Here is a 24,397-nt window from a genome sequence, read left to right on the forward strand (position 1 = left end):
TATATACATATATGTTAAACGGCCGCACAGGAGGTATTATAATACTTGCAGGCACAAGTATAAAAAGCTTCTACAATTTATCAAAATATTGTTTTACAATAATATATGCTATTCGAATATAGTATCATTGGAGCACTGCGTCTCTATTAAACGAGCACCTTGCAGAACTTCCTGAAAATAGTGCTCGGCAGGTACTCGGCTTCCATCCGAGTCTGGGGATGCAACAGCGGTGGCCTCCATTTCCGCCCAGTATGTCTTCACATGGGCAAGAGCCATCCGCGCACCCTCTATGCACGCTGACCTCTTCATCGCATCGATATGCGGCGCCGCACCAAGGAACTGCTGCACTAAGTTGAAATAACTTTTCGGCTCCGGCCTCTCTGGCCACAGATGACTCATGACATACTTCATGGCGAGTCCCGACAACCTATTTAGCTCGGCCCATTCGGCCAAACGATCGGCTAATGACAGTGGACGCTCCGGATTGTGGAACTGCGACCAAAAGAGCTTTTCCACTTCGCGATCTTCTTGATCTCGGAAGTGTTCGGCCGCATCTGTGGCACTCACTGCCAAATCCAGATAGCTGTCCGCCATACTCCACATCCGGTCTAACGAAGCATGTTTAGAATCACAGAACTTCCTCTGCAGCATAAAGGGCTTTCTAGTCGTGATCTCTCCGGCCTGACGCAGCTCCTCCTTCATAGCTCTCATTGCAGAGCGAGCATCCTTGGCATCGGAAACGGCCTTCTCCAGGTCTGTCTGTTCCGCCCGATCTTCTTTTTCAAGAAGCTTGCAACGGTCAGCAGCGTTCTTCAGCTTCACGGCCATCTCAGCCATTTCCTTCTTGCTTCGGCAGTGAGCAGCCTGTTCAGCTTTCAGCTCTTCAATTGCCTTTCCGGCAGCCGCATCACTTTTCCTGGCTTGCTCCTTGGCTCGGGCAAGTTCCGCCTGAAGATTCTCCATGGCAGCAGCACCATCTGCATCAAGCGCACACATTGTAAGATACTGGCATAAAGCTCCTCTTACCAGGTGCCGCCGGAGGAATTACATACCTTGTGCCTCGTCAAGCTGCTTGTTGACAAGCGCGATGTCGGCATCTGCCACGTCAAGTTGCCGCTTTAGCTCGGCAAATTTGTCAGTCCGGCTTGCCACCGGACACTTCGTCACCTACGTATGAAGGCGGCATATTAGACCTGGGATTATGATCCTCTGTGCGCCGTCACTTTTGACAACGCACAGAGTCTCAGGGGCTACTATCTACACAGGGCACATCTTATTTATGCGCAACTGTCCAAAAAGGGTACATTGTTTCGCGTACCTCAAAACCTGTCAGCAAACTCTTAACGGCCTCGTGCAATCCGCTCTCCGCGGATGAAATCCTCTCAATCACCGTACCCATCAATGCACGGTGGTCCTCTAAGATAGATGCTTGCCCTAGCAGATCCTTCAGCTCCTCCGACCACGCACCAGACGGCGCTGGACTCGTCCGATGGCCCTTTTCGAAGGTCGGACGCGGAGGGCTTTGGGGCGGCATATGACTACCTTCCGGCCCTGCCAGATTCGAAGAAACCCTCCGCGACGATACCTCAGGGTCGCCCTCCTCGCAAGGCGGTACGGCAGGGGGAGGCGTTCCGCTCTCCATCATCTCCGGAAGAAGATCCCCCGAAGACGAGCTCTGCTGAGAAGGGATAAGGTCCGAGCTACAAGGTAAATTTGCGATTACTTTTCTCAGATATAAAGCAAGGATTTATCTCGTTTCTTAAAAAGAAAACTCCTCTCTACTTACGGCTCGGTGGAGGGCTGATCCCCTTGAGGGCATAATTCGGCCGAAGTATCCCCCAGCACAGGACCCTCTGGCGAAGATTTCTTCCCCCGCTTTGAGGCCATGGTCTCTAGGTCTTCAGAGGCGGTCCTCTTCTTCCCCCGAGGAGAGGAATTTTCGATTCCTCCCTTCCGGACAACCTCCTTCGAGGAGGATGTAGCTTACTTGTCCCCTCCCTCGCTTTCCTTTGAAGGCACAACCTCCAACATCCTGACTAGCACGGGACCCGGCGTGGTCTCGGGGAGGGGGGCCAGACACCTGATTAGCTTTGCTTTCGCTATCCACTCTTGTTTAAAGGACAGCTCTTTTAGGGGCAATTTTATGATAAATATACGGATAGCGAGTCCGGGCACAAGGCTACTTACTTGAGTATCCGGACGATTGCAGCTCAGACCTGCGTCCTCCGTAGAATCCGGACACACTACTTGTGGTCCGAAGAACAATTTGTACATCTCCACGGGCGTCATGCCAAGAAAATGTTGGAGAACTCGTGGTCCCTCCGGGTTGAACTCCCACAGGCGAAGGGGGTGACGTTTGCAGGACAGAACTCGGCGAATTAACATAACTTGTGTCACCACGACCAGACTGATGTCTCTTTCTAGGAGATCTCGGGTGCGGCCCTGCAACAGGGGCACGTCCTTTGCCGACCCCCAGTCCAGCCCCTTATTGACCGATGACGCCAGTCGTGGCGGGGGACCCGAGCGGAAAGCAGGCAGCGCCACCCACTTGGTGTTCCTGGGAGCTGTGATATAAAACCACTCTCGTTGCCATAAGCTGGACTCCCCTTGAAAAGAGCCCTCGGGCCATGGAGCACCAGCATTCTTGCTTATAAAAGCACCTCCGCACTCCGCGTGCCGTCCCTCGATCATCTTCGGCTCTACTTTGAAGGTCTTGAGCCATAGTCCGAAGTGAGGAGTAATACGGAGGAAGGCTTCACACACGACGATGAATGAGGAAATATGGAGGATGGACTCCGGAGCTAAGTCGTGAAATTCCAGCCCATAATAAAACATGAGCCCCCTCACGAAGGGATCCGTCGGGAAGCCTAGCCCCCGAAGGAAGTGAGACATGAACACCACACTCTCACCAGGCTTGGGAGTGGGAAGACCTGCCCTTGAGCAGGCAGCCTATGCGAGATTTCGCCGGTCAAGAACCTGGCCTCTCTCAACTTCAGCACGTCCTCCGCCGTGACGGAGGAGGGCATCCATCGGCCTCGAAGGTCGGAACCGGACATTGTCGAAGGTCCGAAGCGCCTGAAATCTGGAGCCTTGGGTGTTGGAACTCGAGGCGAAGGGCGAACTCGTTTGAGATTGAAAGAAAGGAGTAAGGCCTTGGTCTCTTTATAAGAGGTTGAATACCAAGGGCCCTCCCCGTGACCGTTTGGGACTCGCCTTTGATCGAGAAAACATACCAACGGGTACGGTTGGGTTACCCACGCCCGTATTGATGAGAATCCCGGAATAAGGGGACACGATCTCTGCTTTGATAAGACGTGCCAAGGAAACCGCCTCGCTAAACGCGTTGAGGTGGGACAGTAAAACGATTCAAATAAAGACTTGGCCGTGGTGTGATGTCACACTACGGAATATGCACGAGTAGAACACAAGTGAGCTGTGGGCGATACTCGTGCATATAACATCTACGCATAAAACCTGGCTCGGATGCCACTGTTAGGGAACGTAGTAATTTAAAAAAAATCCTACGCACACGCAGGATCATGGTGATGCATAGCAACGAGAGGGGAGAGTGTCGTCCACGTATCCTCGTAGACCGTTAAGCGTAAGCATTATGAGAACGCGGTTGATGTAGTCGTACGTCTTCATGATCGACCGATCCTCAGTACCGAACGTACGGCACCTCCGCGTTCAGCACACGTTCAGCTCGGTGACGTCCCGCGAACTCACAATCCAGTAGAGCTCGAGGAAGAGTTTCGTCAGCACGACGGCGTGGTGACGATGGTGATGAAGCTACCGCAGCAGGGCTTCGCTTAAACACCGCTACGGTATGACCGAGGTGGATTGTGGTGGAGGGGGGCACCGCACACGGCTGGGAGAGATCTTTGTGATCAACTTGTGTGTCTAGAGGTGCCCCCCTGCCCCTATATATAAAGGAGCAAGGGGGAGGCCGGCCGGCCCTTGTTGGCGCGCCTAGGAAGAGGAATCCTCCTAGTAGGAGTAGGATTCCTCCCTTTCCTACTCCTACTAGGAGGGGGAAAGGCAGGGAGAGAAAGAGAAGGAAAGGGGGGCCCCACCCCACCCCCTTCTCCTTGTCCAATTCGGACATGGGGAAGGGGGCGCGCTGCCTGCCCTAGGACGGCCCCTCTCTCTTTCCCTTATGGCCCAACAAGGCCCATTAGTCCCCGGGGGTTTCCGGTAACCCCTCCGGTACTCCGGTAAAATCCCGATTTCACCCGAAACTATTCTTATGTCCAAATGTAGGCTTCCAATATATCAATCTTTATGTCTCGACCATTTCGAGACACCTCCTCATGTCCGTGATCACATCCGGGACTCCGAACTACCTTCGGTACATCAAAACATATAAACTCATCAAATCGATCGTCACAGAACTTTAAGCGTGCGGACCCTACGGGTTCGAGAACTATGTAGACATGACCGAGACACGTCTCCGGTCAATAACCAATAGCGGAACCTGGATGCTCATATTGGTTCCTACATATTCTACGAAGATCTTTATCGGTCAAACCGCACAACACTATACATTGTTCTCTTTGTCATCGGTATGTTACTTGCCCGAGATTCGATCGTCGGTATCCAATACCTAGTTCAATCTCATTACCGGCAAGTCTCTTTACTCGTTCCGTACGTAATACATCATCCCGTAACTAACTCATTAGTTATCATGCTTTCAAGGCTTATAGTGATGTGTATTACCGAGAGGGCCCAGAGATACCTCTCCGACAATCGGAGTGACAAATCCTAATCTTGATCTATGCCAACTCAACAAGTACCATCGGATACACCTCTAGAGCACCTTTATAATCACCCAGTTACGTTATGACGTTTGGTAGCACACAAAGTGTTCCTCCGGTATTCGGGAGTTGCATAATCTCATAGTCATAAGAACATGTATAAGTCATGAAGAAAGCAATAGCAATAAACAAACGATCAAGTGCCAAGCTAACGGAATGGGTCAAGTCAATCACATCATTCTCCTAATGATGTGATCTCATTGATCAAATAACAACTCATGTCTATAGTTAGGAAACCTAACCATCTTTGATCAATGAGCTAGTCAAGTAGAGGCATACTAGTGACACTATGTTTGTCTATGTATTCACACATGTATTATGTTTCCGGTTAATACAATTCTAGCATGAATAATAAACATTTATCATGAAATAAGGAAATAAATAATAACTTTATTATTGCCTCTAGGGCATATTACACTTGCTGAAGTACCATGCAAATGAAGCTAAAGACAACATTATTGACCTTGTACGGGAATATCTTAAGTGCATCAAATAGGTTGTCTTAGTCTGTAACATATAATTATTTCGATCATTTCTCTCTGTGTATACATGGTTGAGTTAAATTTTGAGTGAAGTGGGTTTCAGTTATTTTTATGATTGTTGCAGGCTATCTTTTCTATACATACAAAGTTTTATATGTATTAAATTTACATGTGCAATAAAAAGAAATTTGTATCTGCAAAATTTGATATGCATTGTATTGATGTGCACATGAAAAAAAGGCCTGTGGCAACGCACGGGCATTCTACTAGTTATCTTATATTTCGGGATGGAGGGAGTAGCTGACAATTCCACCCTCAAACATAACAACAATACAATACTACAGAAAGGCAACCTCATGCAGGATGGGAAAAAGGGAATTGCTGGTCCCTACAAACAAGCAACCAATGACAAAAGCACAACACAATGTCCAAAAGCACAACACCACGTCCAGCTACATTGAACGGACACCAAGAACTACAGGAATACACCTAGCACCATATGACAAACTTCCTACCTACCCCCCCCCCCCCCCCCCCCCCCCAATCCAAAATAAGTATCACAGTTTTGAATTAAGGTTAGTTCAAGCTTAGTTCAAAACTGCGACACTTATTATGGACCATAGGGAGTAGTTTTTTCAGTCCACTAGGTATGTGCCCATGTGTTGCCACGTGGCCATTTTTTGAACACAACAAAAAGATCATATGAAAAAATCTTGACGCAAAGAAAATAGACAAAATAAGATTATGTTTTCCTCATAAAGTATATAGTTTCTAGCTAGTTCTTAAACTAATAAAGCAGGAGTGTTCCTATGATAAATCTACTTTATTGGGTTAAAAATATAAGAGATTGATTGATATTTATTTGCTTCTGGCCGTGAATTTATTGCTATATATTGGGTTACTAAAGATGTCTGACAGACACCAGGCTTTACGACTAGAAATGATTTATTTACAAACAATGAATTTACTATTATACATAGATTGATCTAATTTATTGGGTTATCAAATATTGGTTTGGTGAGAAGTAGAAGGGAATGAAAACCAAGGAAAATCAATGGCGGGTACGAGGTTGGATGAAGGCGGGAGAAAAATTAGTGAAAGATGAAACCTTATGTTCTTTTTTAAGTAGTGTATAGTATAGAGATAGAGAGTAGAAGAGAAGAGAAGATATTTTATTTTCCTTTTTGATTGAGGTAAAGAAGAGATACATAAATAGTTTCACTCAAAATAGGTGTTTGGGTCTGAGATGCGGTAGGATCCTGGACCCACGGCTCATGTGAACGCCAGCTCGCTCGCCATTACTCGTGGTCCACACATTAGATAGAGGCCTGCCCATGCTGGCCTCATTCCAGGTTATAAGCCCATATTGTATTTTGGATTCCACTAAAATAATCTTATATTTTGGATCAAATTAATTTAGATCATAGATTTAGCTAACAAAATATAATTATGGGCCATACAAATTATATCATTGATTTTGTATTCGAATGAAATTTTCAACGATATTACTTTGACTACATTTATTTATAGTTTATTAGGTAAATTTACGGCCAAAGTTAGACCCAAAATATGAAGAACACTAATAAACATGGATAGAGTAAGTAAGCCAAGGCGGACAGTGAGAAAGGGTTTTATGGGGCCAGTATGAATCATTCACCATGTGGCTGTAACCAATGGGCCCAATGGAGTTTGTATGACTGGTGGGGGTTTTTTTTTTAATTTTCGTACAGGCTAAGATATGAGAAATTGCTTTTGGAGGCGTCCAAATGCAAAATTCAAAATTCCTGAAAATTCATATTTTTACACTAAAAAATGAAAACGATTACAAATATAGATAAAGGCGTAATGCACAAGTGTGTAAATTTCAAAATGAAATACGTTGAAACGAGGGTTGTGCAAAAAAACCAAATCTGAGGTTTTTTAACACATAATATTATTCATCCTTCCAGACCATGATTTTTTCTTTTTTGTACATGTCGCATTTCGACATATTTCAACCTGAAATTTTACACGCATACACCTCACATCCTTGTTTACTTTTACATGTTTATTTAAGATTTTCTGAAACTGGAAATTTTGAATTTGAATTTTTCAAAAATTCGGACTCCATGGAGGCCGAGATCCAGAACACCACACTCCTAAGATATTCATTTCTTTTAGTTTATATAAACATGGGACATTTGCACACACTCATAATACTCACCCCTGTGTCACGTATCATAAAATGCGCACATGTATTTGATGGCCGCACATATGTCAGTCAGATAGACGATAAGCATCTAGCGGTCCAGTAATCCGCTGGGGGTACAGATGGATGTACGGCTGTGCAGGCATGGTGGCGTGGATCATGCATGCAAGAAAAGATTCCTTGCGATGTACATATCACTTCACCATGGCGTACAAGTGAAGAAAAGTCTTCTACTTTCCAATAATGAGAATCAAGGAGAAAAGGCATTCTCAAAAAGAAAATTGATGAGAAAAGTCTTGAGATTTCAAGCATGCTATTTAACTATATCACACCCATATGATTCTGCAAGTAACAGCCAGACAAGGTCGCAAAATAAAGTTTCTGGAGGTGCTAGCAAATGTTAGATTTCTTGTTGTTAACTTCTTTTTTTCTTGTTGCTAACTTGGACAACCATAATTCATGTACCTGAGTACACACATATAAATTATAAACTAATGTAGTGATATTGTTCATCACCCAGGTGTACAATAAATTATTCTTCACCCGAGGTAATCTTACGATGACTTCATGATTAAATTACATTTGGAATTCAAATAGTTAAATTCCTATTGATTCACTACATAAAATTTGGCATCAGAAAATAAAAATATTGGTCATAAGAGAAGAAAATTTGTAGTTTATGTATATTTTACACTATGTTTTTATATTTGTAATTTTACGTAACATAAAATATTTTTTACGGCGATTATATGTTTTCTCACGGTCTCTTTTACATTAGAAATAAGACAAAACTTACAGAACGTAAAAATATGGTGCATCGATGGTAAAATAGAGGGGGGGGGGTGGTGAAAATTATTCCTCATCCAGGGTGACGAATAGTCAATCGTATTTATGAACAATGTATGGTGGGAGAAAGCGCCCGAGAAAACGGACATACAGATAGGGGCACAAACATTTTTCTTCTCTAAAAAAGCCTGGCTCTCAATTTGATTGGAATTGATAAATAGTTCATGACATGGACAAGGAAATCCCGGCAGCATCTAACTACTACTCCCTCCGTCCCAAAATATTCACCCGCAAACATAACCACAGTACAGTAATACAGAAAGCTCAACCTTATGCAGAGGGGAAAGCGGAATTGCAGGTCCCTACAAAAACACAACACAACGTCCATCTTCACAATGACCATGGAAACAGAAGATGCAAAACTTGAGCACGGATTTTTCTTACTTTTTGCAAACATATATCCAACAGATTAATGAGACAAAACGGTATACTTTGTTGACCAAAGTATAACCTTGGAGTTAGGGCAAGACCGTAGATGGTACAAACCAAAATATATGTATGGTGCAGTACAAACATGCGTACGTATTCTCTTACACAGTGAGTAGTGAGTAGCTAAGTAGGTTTGCAGTCTAGTGCTCTCTCTCACACACACACGCACACACTAGCTAAGTAGTTCAAGGAAAATAATTAATAGGAAGATTAAAAGGATGTTAGTAAACACTTAGTACACACGAGCTGTTAGTTACCTAGAGCTTAAGGTTAAGATCAAGCTGACGCTGCATCTGCTTGTCGCCGCCGTTGTCAAGGGGCGCATTTGGCCATCTCGCCGGCGCCCTAGTCGTTATGGTTGCCGGCGGGTCGTCGTGGTCGGCTGGGAGGTAGAGGTGGGCGTTCCAGCTTCCGACCCTCTCCTTCTTGTGCGCGTTCTGGTGGCCCCCGAGCGCCTGCGACTTGACAAACTTCTTCTCGCAGAAGAGGCATGAGAACAGCCGCCTCGATGATCTCGCTTCACAGGCGCCACCATGGCCATGGACATAGCCGTTGTCCCCGGCAGCAGCGAGGTCGTCTGCTGCAGCCCAAACAGAGGAGGATGGAGGTGGTGGCATGGGGGCCAGCGTCAGAGACAGGTCTAAAGAAGATGGTGCGCCATGGGGAGCCTCCATTGGAGAAGATGGGGAGATATTTGCAGGCCAGCCCGGCTTCTCGCCTTCTCCAATGGCGTTCACTCTCTAGCCTACTGTCTACTGCTAGCCAATGAGGTGTGAGACGTTTATAGATGGAAGCGTACAACTTGATAAATCTGGGGCCACATTATTGTGTGGAGGGCCAAGGTCCACCATGGGTGCCCACCCATCCCCACCGGGTACAGCAACTCACGAGGAACACGAGCTCAGAGGGACGTCGAGGTGGTGACAGCTCGGTGGTCATTTCTGCGTGCGTTTGTTGGTCCTTAATTATTCTTTTGTGGAAAGGTCAAAACCATGGCAAAGCCTTACCTGAACTATGGTTCCGCGAAATCCCTGCATCTGCCGAGCACTTGTTTCCTCGCTCCATGATTTTTAACTGCAGTTCCGCGTGCTCCGAGAGTGTGCCGTGGAGCGGAGGGACTCAGAACAGGCCCTAAGTCCGGACCAAGAGATTACATATATTAGCAAAAAAGAGGGTTGCAGCAATGCCAAATCATAATCTTGGTCCTATGTATGGGGGGCATGATGATGAGAGGGGTGGTCATCTTTAAAATTTGACCTTCATCTTACGGCTCTTCCATAAGTCATAGAGGATGTCGTGATCGTGCACTCGAGCTGGAGTAAATCTTTGGAGGGGTAGGGAAGGAGGGCGTGACAGTGGGTTCCGGCGTCTCTTGACGGAGGTTGCACGTACCGGTCATTTCATTGTGCATGACAAAGACCTGAACTGTGATCACTTAGAAGCATGGATGCGACAAATGGCTCTTCCCTCCGAAAGTGCCTTTCTGCTCCCGAGCTCATTTGAGCTCGGTGAACAGTAAAATCGAAAAAATCAAAAAAAATTCCAAAAATTCCAAATTTTTTTTGGAAGAAACATTGACAAAAGTTCTAAGTGCTTGAAAAATTCACCATGAAATCACATTCCTGTAAAGCGTGGCAAAAAAACAAATTTAGTGCTCCAAAATGCTTTTGAAAGTAGCTTTTTCAGAGTACTGATTTTGTTTTTTTTTTTGCCACGCCTTCTAGAAATGTGATTTCATGGCGAATTTTTGCAAGCACTTAGAAATTTTGTCAATGTTTCCCCCAAAAAAAATTGGATTTTTTTAAATTTGTTTTGATTTAGTTTTGATTTTACTGTTCACCCGAGCTCATTTGAGCTCGGGTGCAGAAACTCCGCGTCCCCCTCCCTCTTTTTTTTCTTTATTCGCCTCTTTTGCTTGATATTTTGAATGTGTTGATGGATTGAGCCTATAGCTTATGCGATAACAAAGTAGCATTGCACTTCATATGTGATTCAAGGGGTATCTATATATGACCTAGCTAGGAGCACACTGAATGTTCCTCCTCTGACGCGTAAAAAATCGCATGTCTCTTGTTATCTCCTCTATGTTATTGGCTCTTATTCCACCACACCTGCTTTCACACCCATTCTTTTGGTTGCATCACCGAATTTTTTAAACGAGTTAGTTTAGTGGATATTCGATTCAAGTGATGCATTCTTTTATCTATAGGGTTTTATTGATGCAAACGTCACATCAAGGCGATACACGACACATCGAGCACGTACACAACCTCTGCATAACCAGATAACATACCCAAACACGTACGAAACATCCAAGAGTTACAAGAAGAAAAGTAGACATGACATGATTCAATCGATGCATTTAAACAAAATGAATTATCTTTAGAGCATACAATAAGATCTAATTATTTTAATTTTGTGAACTAATAGGCCAGCCAACTAGCTTATTTCAGGGTTTCTGGCCATGTGTGTTCAGTGGGAGGAAACGTTCCCGTCGACTACGAGACACCTTTGGTGACTTCGTCAATCTGAAGGTAATATGCCGGCTCAGTCTCTCGGAGGTGCTCATAGTAGATTAATGAGCTGCTTGCCTCGTTAAGCTCGTGCTCGTTAAGGTTCGACTCATTATGCTCGTTCAGATTAACGAGCAGAAAACCCTGCTCGGTTCGGTTTGTTTGAAGCTGTTAAGCTCGTGAGTGCTCGCGAGCGCTCGTTAATAGATTCTGATGTGTTACGGTCTACATGATGAGTGTATAGATGTGGTTTTTAAGAAGGGAAGATGGTGACTACAAAATAAAATGCACTACTTTGTTTACTGATATGTAGATTAGATTGAATATATGGGATGACGTGCTACAAAAATTTTGTCACATAAGATGGAAATATGTGTTGTGTTGTTACTAACGAGCTTAACGAGCTACTCATGAAAGTCGTTAGCTCGTTTGTTAAGTTCGTTAAGCTTAAGAAGCTGAAATCGATAATTGGCTATGTTCTTTAAGAAGTGAGCCACGAGCTTAATGAGCAGAACTATCGAGCGCTCGTTATGCTCGCGAGCTACACGCTTAGGGATGGCACCCGCAGGGTTTGGGTACGGGTGGAGCCATCCCATACCCTTACCCATCATCCCAAACCTTACCCATCACCCGTACCCATACCCATTGATGGGTATAATTTTTTCCATACCCGTCACCCATCAGGGTAAGTGGGTACCCGCGGGTAAAATTACCCAGATTTGTAACACACCAATTTGAGCATTACATAGTCATAAACAACAACTTATAACAATAATTGATAAACAACAACACATCATTACATCAATGCATGCTCGTTCATGGGCTAACTATTGTGGTGCGGCGGCCTAACATGAATGTATGATGAGGTCTTGTTAGGGCTGTCGAATTTATGTACATATAATATGTTTCATATGTGGATAATAACATATAAGGTCTATTTGTCATAATATATGCGGGTACATGGGTACATGGGTATGGGTTATACTAAATCATACCCATACCCACCATACCCGTTGGGTATGAAATTTTCCTGTTTATGTACCCATGGGTACTTTTTTGACCCATACCCTTGCCCTAATAGGGTTTTTACCCGCAGGGTACGCGGGTAATGGGTACCCATTGCCATCCCTATACACGCTTTTGGTCCAGCCCCACTTATAGGGGCAGAGTGTGTGTTCATAGCAATTAATGTATGCTCGTATATATGAATACCTCATTAATGTGTTAATAAGTTACTAATCTAGCCTAGTAAGATACTAAGCTCTCTAGATTTGGAGCCTCCTGTGCGTCGGGGGGTTGTGGGGTCACTGGCCCCATCTGTATGGGTGTGTATCATTGTTTGAGATTCATGTTTATTTTTTAATTTTATTTTTTTATCTTTTTTTGTAGTTTTTCATTTATTTTACTTTATTTTTGTTGACATTTTAATTCATGAACATTTATTAAAAATCAATAATTAAAAAAGGTGAACAAAACATTTTTTAATGCCTTGATTATTTTTAAAATTCATGGACCTTATCTGAATTTATGAATGTTTCTAAAGTTTATGAACATTTGTTTAATTTGGGAACTACCATTCAGATTTGTGAATAATTTTTTAAATGAATAAAGAATTTTTATATTCCCTATATTTCTAAAAAACATGGTTTTTTGTTTGCAAAGATATTAAAAATCAATGATTTCTTAAAACCTATGAGCATGTTTGATTTAGTGAGTCATTTCAAATTTAAAAAGGTAGCCAGATTTGAATAAGATAGCAGTGGATCAAGCGGGAAAAGCGCAAAGCAAGCGAGTGGACCAGGGAGCCGTAATTTCCGGCAAGAAAAAAGCTGAGCATCAACCGTCTGATTCCACCTCCCCCCGTAGATGATTCCGTGTGCCTGCGGTCCGTAAGTGTAGCATCGCTGGGCAGCGGACAGTGGTGACTACTTTTTTCGTCAATCTAGACCCTAGAAAGAAATTTCTTCAGTGTTTTCTCTAATCTTAGGGGGGCACAGCCCCAGAAATGCACATAGCTCCGCTAGTGCACTGGCGGTTGTAATATACAGTATCGGCGCGATGTCATGTATGTTGATGGGAGCACACATGTCCGAACTCCGAAGTCCGATAGACAACAAACATAATAGTGTGCAGTGGGGAACAGATGGACATACGGCTTTGCATGCATGGACCATGAACAGATTCATTTCTCTGTATATCACCTCACCGTGCATGGCGTCCAGCGACAGGTGAAGAAAAGTCTCTCCTTTGCGAGACCAGGAATCAATGAGGAAAGTGCTCATGTTAGCTTTCTTGTTTGCTAACTTTCTTTTTTCTTGTTGCTAACTGAGACAACCTGAAGTGATGAACCTGAGTTCCCAGATTACTACCGAACTGAAGTGATGCAGGAGAGGAGAAGAGAATGACAAAAACACAACACAACGTCCAGTTTCACAATGACTGTGGAAACAAAAACTGCAAAACTTAATCACAGTTTCTTTTTTCTTTTTGCGAATCAATGAGACACAATTTGTAGTGAGTAACCTCAGAGTTGATTGTAAAAATAAATAAATAAACGAGCTAGGGGGAAGACTGTCGGTAGTACAAACCAAAGTACTCCCTCCGTTCCAAATTACTCGTCGTGGTTTTAGTTCAAATTTGAACTAAAACCATGACGAGTAATTTGAAACGGATGGAGTACATGTACAGTACAATACGAACATGCTTGCCAGCATATAATTACGTACGCAGATAGTAAGTGGTCTAGTGCAAACACACACAAGTTAATATATAGCTAGTTCAAGGAGGATGAGATTGAAAGAAACATAGGAAAACCTACAAACAAATTAGCTAATTAAAGCTTAAGGTTGAGATCAAGATGCTGCGGTAGAAGCATCTGTTTCTCGTGGTCCTCGAGGCACGCGCGCCGCCAGCTCCTTGCCGGCACCGTAGCCGTCCGGGTGGCCGGCTGGTCGTCGTGGTCAGCTTGGAGGTAGAGGTGGGCGTTCCAGCTGCCGACCCTCTCCTTCTTGTGCGTGTTCTGGTGGCCTCCCAGCGCCTGCGACTTGAGGAACTTCTTCTTGCAGAAGAGGCACGAGAACAGCTGCCTCGATGATCTCGCTTCGTCGACGCGGCTGCCACTGTGGCCATGGCCATAGCCGTCATCGCCGACGGCAACGGCATCTGCTGAAGGCCAGAAGGATGAGGATAGGGCTGCTGCTGGTGATGGTGGCAGCATGGGGGCCAGTGTCAGTGAAGGTCTAGAGAGCAGGCTGCGCCATGGGGAGCCTCCATTGGAGAAGAATGGGAGATATTTGCAGGCCAGCTCAGCTTCTCCTGTGGCTTTCCTTCACTCTCTAGCCTACTGCTAGTGCTAGCCATGAGTGTACCACTTGCTAATTCTAGGAGCCGCATTATTGTGAAGTGCACCAACGTCTACCACGGGTGGGCCCACCAGCTATAGCCAACTAGAGGACCACCAGCCCACAAGGATGCCGAGGCAGATCATGGCTACAGAGGTGGTAGCATTTTGGCGGTGATTCTTCTCTGTCATCATCTTGTGTTGTTGATCCAATTCTTTTATGGAAAGGTCAAAAGTTCGGCAAATCTTAACCATGTTTCCACTAGACCAAATATTAAGGCCAAATCAAGCGAATGCAATCTTTCAAAAAAGTAGGCCCTGTCCATCATCTTGTGTTTTGATACTTTGATCTGATCTTTTAAGAATGTAATAGGTTAGGTGTTATGCTATGCTACCCAGGTTTTCGCTCCATGATACTCGTTTCGACGGCGAGCGAGTATGGTGGGTTTCCTGGTAGTGCTAGAACTCGCTATGCCTCTTTCCCCCCTCCTGTTTTTCTAGCTTGAACTGGTTGTATTTCCGTTCGTTGCAATGGAAAGGGGTATAAAGCCCGGTACTAAAAAAAAAAATAGGCCCTGTCTACCACACATCTAGATATGCCTCAGTTATTGGACATCTAAACGACTTAATCAAACGTTGATAGAAAAAAATCTTGGCTTAAATCTTCGTGTAAAATCAATGACATAGAACTTAGATGTGTAATAGATAGGGCACATCTAGTTGTGATATAGCAAGAAGGATCTAGCTTTGCGAGGCCGGTTGACTCACAAAGAAAGTCGGATCTTACTCCGGAGGATAGGTTCGTTATGAGAGCGGGGGTAGCATCAATGCCAAATCATAACCTCGTCCCCGCCGATGTTTGTGCCGGGGGAGGTGATCGCCCTTAAATATTTTGGCGGTGTGGCTCTTCCTCTAGTGGATATTGGTGAACGCGGCGGAGCGAGCTTTTGTAGGGGCGTTTCATGAAGGTGGGTATGGCGGCCCTTGACAGAGGTTGCGCTGACCGCTACTAGTTGCGGTATGACGACATAATCAGTCCTAGAAGTATAGTGACAATGTAACACCTAATTAGTATTTGGATGTGGCTTGGTTAAAAAGATACGCCTAGTAATGTCAGATCAAGATTCCTTTTGTCGAACTTTGGATGAAAAATGTACCGATGCGATGGGACGCGGCTAATCTGCACCCGAGCTCATATGCTCCCGCATGAACAGTAAAATTGAAAAAAATTCAAAAAAATTTCAAAAAATTCCAATTTTTTTTTGAGAGAAACATTGACAAAAGTTCTAAGTGCCTGCAAACATCCGTCATGAAATCACATTCCTAGAAGGCGTGGCAAAAAAAACAAAAATAGTACTCTGAAAAAGCTACTTTCAAATGCATTTTGAAGCACTGAATTTGTTTTTTTTTTTGCCACGCTTTACAGGAATGTGATTTCATGATGAATTTTTGCAGGCACTTAGAACTTTTGTCAATGTTTCTCTCAAAAAGAAATTGGAATTTTTTGAATTTTTTTCGATTTTTTTCGATTTTACTGTTCATGCGGGAGCATATGAGCTCGGGTGCAGAATGGACTTTTCGCGATGAGATGTCCATCGCTATAGTAATGTATAGCAGTGCCAAGTCATTGCCATGGCGAACCAGCGCAATTTTTTTGAGCAGTCAACAGGAGGCGATTGCCCACCTGAACTCATTTTTTGTATTAATAAAGACATTCGGATCGGTGATTACATAGCTCCGCGGAGCAGAGAGAGAAAGAGAGAGAGAGAGAGAGAGAGAGAGAGGGAGAGCGAGCGAGAGAGAGGAGAGAGAAGGGGGAATCAGCTACAGATAGATTCACAACACAGCAGTAACGGGGCATAGTCAACGCGGGAGGGGGGCCGGACCACCCACAATCGGAGGTGCTCCCGGACCGAATGCCGCAAGTCAAGATCGGAGCTCCGAATGTTATCGAACACCATCCGGTTCCGGGTCTTCCATACGACCCAAAGAACACAACACATCGCCGTGCTTAGAAGCGGACGAGCCCAGGAGGGGTGGCAGGCGGTGAAGGCACGCCAAACAAAATCGACGGGCATATTGCGGAGGCCGAGAACGCGCTCCCACATCGGATGCAAGCGGAGACACTCGAAGAACAGGTGCATGATCGTCTCAGCCCGGCCAGGGCAAAAGCGACAGTCATCATGTTCGAGGAAGCCTATCCGACGCAGGAAGCCCTGCTTACGAGTGTTACCGTGTCGAAGAACCCAGACAAACACTTTGACTTTGGTGTGCCTTGGCCGCTTATACTTTTCGAATTACACCCTTGGATTATGATCTTCAACATCACTACCATAATAACTTTCTTCCATTTATCCTCTTCAATCAATCTTGCTAAGGCAAGGGGTACGAACCAAAGCTACATGTGGGACATGTCGGCACATAACAGAAAAACCTAAACCCGCATGAGCCAGTGCAGACAAAACTAATTATGTTTATAACATTCAACAAGATCCTAGTTACACGACACATAACTAAATGTGCCACTTATACTTTTCAAATTGTGGAACACCATGAGATTAGGATCTTCTTCAACATCAGCACCATATATGACATTCTTCTCATTGTCCTCTTGGGGCAAGGGGCACAGACGTGATGCATGTGCACATGTCGGCCCATAACAAGCAAAGGTATACATGGCCAAAACGAGATGCCTGCACAGACACACGTACTGATCAGTCGTGTCCTCGTCAGTTCAGTTCGTACGTTGTGACAAGCTCTCAATTATCATTTACGACTAGGCCTGGGCATGCATGCCATGACAAACACTTCACTTCAGAAGAATAGGCCTGTCTCAAGTCTCCGTCAAATAGTATACATCGTCCTCCTCAGAAGAATACCAGTATGCGTCGACTGTGTGCATGCTTGCTCGATATTCGCCTCCTGGACCTACCACAACAGTGCTGCTGCTGCATGAGGGGGCAAACCTCTCGTGTGGTCAGAAAATTTGGCTGCTAGTTTGGTTGTTGGAGTATGACTATTTGCATTGATACTTTGAATACTGAAACTAAGAGAATATATATATATATATGGCAAACTAAGAGAATATATATATATATATATTATGTTGCATCCATGCTATACATATGGAGAATCTTGCTCTTCACTGTATAACATGTTTCTGTTGCCATTCTAAATAACATGGAGAGCTAAGAGTAGGTTGCCAACCAGCACTCTACATGCCTTAGTTGTGTCAAGTAATTAAGATGCTTGCAAGGAAATGTTAGCAAAGGGTTAATTCTTGTTTGTTTAATATATGATGCATATTTTCGTTAAGAATGGAAGAAAACATTATGTGAATGCATCACGTACATATTATAGCCTACTTATTCATTTCTCATCAAATTGACTTATTCAAATACGCTTATTTTTTGTATATGTGTAAATAACAATTAGAGGGAGTATGTTATTTTTTCAGGTGTAATGGGTTTTCTTTACAGCAAAGTAGTCGATTTTCACTAGCTTTCACAACTCAATGCAGCAATTGCAAACATGGTCTGAGATTTGTTTTTCTTAAATGGGGATTCGTTGCATGCATACTCTCCTCTTTCCGGCTTATAGGGTTTAAATTTGAAATACTATCAACCAAGGCAGATGATGAGTGAAGAAATGTATCTCGTAGTTTACAAAATTACTCAAATTTTAATCTCCATTAATTAGCACATGGATACCCGCTCAGGCTCTAGTTAGTTACGGAGGAGAAGAAACGCGCATACATAGGAGCTGGCCACCGGGGCTATGGAGCTGGCTGCCTAGCTAGCTAGAAGCTAGCTAAAGCTTAAGGCTGAGATGAAGCTCCTGCTGCTGCCGCCGCTCTTCGTCGTCAAGCGTCGCCAGGGTACGCTCCATAGCCCCGGTGGCCAGCGGCCCGGCGTTCCAGAATCCAGATGCGGACACCCTTGTCTTTCCTGTGCTTGTTCTGGTGGCCGCCCCTCAGCGCCTGCGACTTGGGGAACTTCTTCTCGCAGAAGAGGCACGAGAAACGCTTCGAGCGGGCGGCAGAGCTCGAAACAGCATCCCCTGCTGCTGCTGGTAACGGAGGTGGCATGGGGGTCAGCGCCAGAGACAGGTCTAGGGAAAATGGGCGAGCCTGAGCCTCCATTAATCTGCCGAAGAAGCTTGGGAAGCTTGGCTACACAGCACGCTTTCACTCTCTATCGTAGACATAGCGACCTGAGCTGATCAGTGGGGCGATGGAGGCTTATGGCCAGCTGGTTGCAGATGGTGGCCATGACCCATGGGTACTGCTGAAGCGAGGCAGGAAAGGAAGCATGCCACTAAATATGAGAGCCGCACAAGTTATTGCGCGTGGCACTCCCCGTGAGCCATGGCCAGCGACGGAGGAACACGTAGCAGGTACTGACGACAGGGCGAGGCGAGGATCCATTGGTGAACATGGATCGATCGTGGCTACAGATGTTCCAGTACCGCTGCAACAGTTTGGCAGTGACCCTTGTCGAGCATGCGTGATGCATGCATGCCATCTTCTGTCCTGCTGCGTGCATGATGGTTCAAGGAGTATCTGCTGCATACAGTCATGGACTCATGGCCTCATTACTGATGGCGGGCAGCTCGATTGGCCGTGCGCCAGTCACTGCACAGGTTGATGCATGCGTGAATGGAAATCCTACCGCCTCCTATAGCTAGCTGGCGTCCAACCACCGACGAACACTCGTACGTACTACGACGACGACAGGCATCGTGGTTGCCGGTATATATCCTTGTGGATCATCATGCGTTATTGACCCAGCGATATATATTCTTCTCTAGGAACCTCATCTCATCTGAACTGTGTGTGTTTACAGTAGCCAAAAATAGTTTGCGTGTGAGGAGCAAGCAAACACCAGACGTGCAGCGTGAGCAGCACAACTGCGGAAGCCTAGACATGGCGAGAAGAGGCCCGACGGCGCCATCGATCAATCATGTCATCGTCGTCGTCGATTTACGCTCATCGAGATCATCAGGGCCCGGGTGTCTCGGCATCGCCATCACACACTTCACTTCACTGTTTTGATAAAGAGCATTTTTATTAACACAAAATGTAGCATCAAATGGATACAAAACACAATGAACATTGTTCAGCTTTTGCATAATTAAGATACGCACAACAAAACCAAAACAAACTGAAAGAAAATAAAAAAGCGACATATCAACAATACTAGGATCATATAGGACCGATGGTATGCCTATCTCAAAGGAGTTGGTGCGCCAATCCGAAGATTATACTGCCACCTATGCTGGGTGAAGACCTCCCTGGCCACCCGCTTCAACCACGTGCACACCGCTTTAATTAGCGGTTGATACTCCATTCGGTGTAGCCTAGACCACATACGAAACGATTGCGTACCACGGAAAATAACCTGCAAAGGAGAGATATCTTTGCCCTTGAAAACAAAAACATTTCTATATAACGAGAGTGCCCATAATAAAGCATATGCTCCCACACTTCACTTCACTTGGGGCGCAGGTATCTGCTTGCTTTAATTTTTTGGCTCAGGCGTGTGTCAGGGCCGGTCTTCTTCACGGGCTCAGTTCAGTTCAACAGTTCATCCACTGTATACTACTCTTGGAGGACATCGACGCACACTTTACTTGCAGAAGGAGCATCAGGATGAGATCGAACTAACAATCCGGGTCATTGTTGTTAAACATTCTATTGTACACGCACGCTTTCTTATTTTATTTTATTCTATTTCTTTTGCGACAAGGACCTCAAGATATATTGAAACCAAACAGTGGTACAAAGAACCCCAACAAACAAGAAAATTACAACCAACCCCTTGGGGATCCAGCCCAACTGTTCTTCCACTGCGGGCCGCCGGCGCACCGCCGCTACTGCTCCCGCCACTCTCACATAGAGTCGACGTGACATTGAAATCTGCAGCCGGAGTGCCATCAGGGAACCCTACCCTACTGTCTGTAAACAATGATGAAGCGTCTCAACCCTCCAGAGGAGAGCCTGCAGGATTATATTGATGATCGAGAGAGAGAAAGATCCTCTCGCACGTACGTTATAGAGACAATCGTTTTACAGAAGAACAGATAGAAACTTAAAAGGATTCCAACTCTATCTATCTCTATGACTCGTACGTGAAGAGAGAAGAGGGGTGCGCGTTAGATAGATCTTGTCTACATCATGTCATCGTTCTTATTGCATTACTCCGTTTTTTCATGAACTTAATACACTAGACGCATGCTGGATAGACGCACGTTAGAACAAATAGAAACTTAAAAGGATTCCAACTCTATCTATCTCTACATAGATGTCTACATCATGTCATCCTTCTTATTGCATTACTCCGTTTTTTCATGAACTTAATACACTAGACACATGCTGGATAGCGGTCGATGTGTGGAGTAATTAATAGTAGTAGATGAAGGCAGGAGTCAGTCTACTAATCTTGGACGTGATGCCTTTGTAATGATCAGTGCTTGGATATCGTCATGAGTTCTATCTCTACATAGATAGATATTGTCTACATCATGTCATCGTTCTTATTGCATTACTCTGTTTTTTCATGAACTTAATACACTAGATGCATGCTGGATATCGGTCGATGTGTGAAGTAATAGTAGTAGATGCAGGCAGGAGTCGGTCTACTAATCTTGGACGTGATGCCTATGTAACGATCATTGCTTGGATATCGTCATGAGTATTTCAAGTTTTATCAATTGCCCAACAGTAATTTGTTCACCCACCGTTTCCTATTTTTCTCTAGAGAAGCCACTAGTGAAACCTACGGCCTCCAGGTCTCTTTCTCATATTATTTGCCTTTGCGATCTACTTTTTTCTTGCATTTATTTTCAAATCTATTAAACCAAAAACCCCCAAAAAATTGCTGCAATTTATCCTTATTTATTTTATTTGGTGTTCGATCTATCAATCTACTACAAATTTATCTCACGTCCGTTTGCCTATCTTGAGGCGTCGTACCCCAGAAGGGATTGACAACCCCTTTAACACTTCGGGTTGCGAGAAATTGTTATTTGTGTGCAGGTGCAGTTTACGTTGTGTTGCTTGGTTCTCCTAGTGGTTCGATAACCTTGGTTTCACATCGGAGAAAAGTACCTACCGCCGCTGTGCTGCATCATCCCTTCCTCTTTGGGGAAATACTAACGTAGCTTCAAGCGACATCAAAAGGAATTTCTGGCGCCGTTGCCGGGGAGGATCTTCAACATATACCAGGTTCCTAATCACAAATCTCATTTCCTTGAAATTTACATTATTTGCCATTTGCCTCTTGTTTTCCTCTCCCCCACTTCACAAAAATTTGCCGTTTTATTCGCCCCTTTTCCGTTCGCCGTTTTCTTGTCTGATCTATTCTTTGCTTGCAATCATGAGTGATTTCGGTATGACACCAACAGATGATGGCCTAACTCCAAAGATTGGATGTACGGGCAATCTGGATGCTAAAACTTTTATTTTGGGGCAAGGGAACATTATGGGAAAAGAACGTATCCAAGAATTTTTCTATTGTGTCGGGAATCTAAGTCTTGATGATGCCCCTATACTTAAAACTACTAGATCTTATGCGGATGCTATTTCAGCACTAGTTCTGAAACTTGAAAGTAAATTTATTCCTACCCATCCTACTTTGCAAAGATTGTTTCTTGAACTTCCCGTTATAAAGAGTCCTAGGGCTAAAAAGTTGGCTACCCTTGTTCTTATGAATGAATTTGATTACATAATACGGGAAGCTAGGGAAATCTTTGATTTTTATGGTATGAATCATGAAAAACCTGTGATAGATGAAATTCTTTACAAAGTGACTATGCTTTAAGACATTTGCTTGGGGATAATAAAAATCTTTGATGAGAAGCTTAAAAAGGAAGTCCCCATTTTAGATATAATCCAACAAGTTTTCAATAATGTTAATCAACATTACTCTTGGATTATTGCGGTAAAACAAAAAGGTTATGATGAACATCAACTTAGGAACGCTAAGGTTTCTATACATAATATGTTTTATGTTGTGTTTACAAAACCCCATGATGAAAACACCTCTAAGAAGGTTAAGAAGAAGGATGACAAAATTTAGATCCTTGCTTTATGCCTAGCTAAGGGCGTAAAACTATAGCGCTTGTTGGGAGGCAACCCAATGAATAAAATTTATGTTTGCTTTTTTCTTCCTATTTTTGAGTGTTAACACAATTATGCTACTGTTATGATTGTTTTTTTATGTTTTAATTAGTGTTTGTGCCAAGTAAAGGCTTTAGGATCTTCTTGGGTGATAATTGTTTGATCTTGCTGAAAAAACAGAAACTTTTGCGCTCGCGAAAATAATTTTCATTTTTAACCAGAGAGCGATAAAATACCTATTCCACCTACGGTAGATCAATACACAAATTTCTCAGGTCATCCTAATTTTGCAGAATTTTGGGAGTTATAGAAGTATTCCAAATAGTCAGTTTTCTACATACTGTTCTGTTTTGACAGATTCTGTTTTTTTTGCGTTGTGTGCTTACTTTGATGGCTCTATGGTTTTCTTTGGTGAGTTTTTTCCATAGAAAATTTGGAATAAAGTAGATATAATGTAATAAAAAAATATGAATTGGTTTGATACAACACTTATAGTAGTGATTTACTTTCTTATACTAACGAATCTCATGAAGGTTTTGTTGAGTTTTGTGTGATTGAAGTTTTCAAGTTTTGGGTTATCTTATGATGGATGAAGGAATAAGGAGTAGAAGAACCTAAGCTTGGGGATGCACTGACATCCCAAGCTATTATCCAAAGTGAGCGACCAACTAAGCTTGGGGATGCCCCCGAGTGGCATCCCCTCTTTGTTCTAACGACCATTGATATTTTACTCGAAGCTATATTTTTATTTGTCACATACTAACGGTAACTTACAAATCATTATCCAACTTGCAACACATAGCAAAGATGGGCATGGATGCAACTTACTTGTAACTTACTTGTTATTCTTGTTTGACATGTGTGTTTGGTTCTTGTCAGAACTAAGGAATTTTTTTGTTAGCACTGAGGATATTCTTTGTATGACATTGTGATGCTATCTATATATATTTTTGTAGTGATTGGCATTACATCACTTGCCATGTGTGTTTGGTTCTTGTCATAATAACCTATACTTGTCGTTATTTTGAAGTTCCAGCCATGACTAGCTGGAACAGCGACTACCAGTCCTCGTGCAACTTCGCGGCCTATGATGAAGTTGACAAAGGCGAAATGAGCACCAACGCGAGGGCACTGCATGCTCTATGACTATTCTGATAATAATACCAGAATAACTATTCTGATAACACTTTCGGACTGCATGCTCAACGGGAGGGCACTGCACTTTCTTTAGCAAGAGCACTGCATTACAGAGACTAGTGAACTTCGTGTCGTAAAAACTGTATGCAGTGTTTTTTCGATACTGTTTTTGCTCTAGTTTTTTAACCGTTTATCGGAACGAGGCGTATGATATATCGTTGGAAAGCTATGGATCAGGCGCAACTTCTTCATGTTGAACACATTTCGAGATTCCTCACGGTTTAAGAGCAGTTTTGAAAATGGTGCGGCCCATGACGAGTGGCAGCGAGCGTTTTTTCACGTTTTTTTCTAAACCGCTCGTCGGAATGAAGCAAACTATACACCGTTGGATAGATATCGTCGAGGCGCATCTTTTTTAACTATTTTTTCTCTAATTCATTACGGTTTAATAGCAGTTTCAAATTTACTAACTCATGGAATTCTTTTTTTTAAAAAAAAATTCAAATTTTCGATACTGTTTTCGCTCCAG

General features: G+C 43.8%; 1 protein-coding gene across 1 annotated transcript; it reads right to left on the reverse strand.

The window, feature by feature from the left end:
* Window positions 1–8,788: 8,788 nt before the first annotated feature.
* LOC125547485 (zinc finger protein 1-like) lies at window positions 8,789–9,496 on the reverse strand. Its single transcript, XM_048711344.1, has one exon. The coding sequence runs from the start codon at window positions 9,431–9,433 to the stop codon at window positions 9,017–9,019; it is 417 nt and encodes a 138-aa protein (XP_048567301.1). The 5' UTR covers window positions 9,434–9,496; the 3' UTR covers window positions 8,789–9,016.
* Window positions 9,497–24,397: the final 14,901 nt, after the last annotated feature.

This window comes from Triticum urartu, chromosome 3, assembly GCF_003073215.2.
Source record: "Triticum urartu cultivar G1812 chromosome 3, Tu2.1, whole genome shotgun sequence".
In the NCBI taxonomy this organism is placed as follows: domain Eukaryota; kingdom Viridiplantae; phylum Streptophyta; class Magnoliopsida; order Poales; family Poaceae; genus Triticum; species Triticum urartu.

Bases quoted from the DNA above. Each gene is read 5' to 3' on its own strand.
- LOC125547485 (XM_048711344.1), bottom strand. From the start codon at position 9,433: ATGGAGGCTCCCCATGGCGCACCATCTTCTTTAGACCTGTCTCTGACG.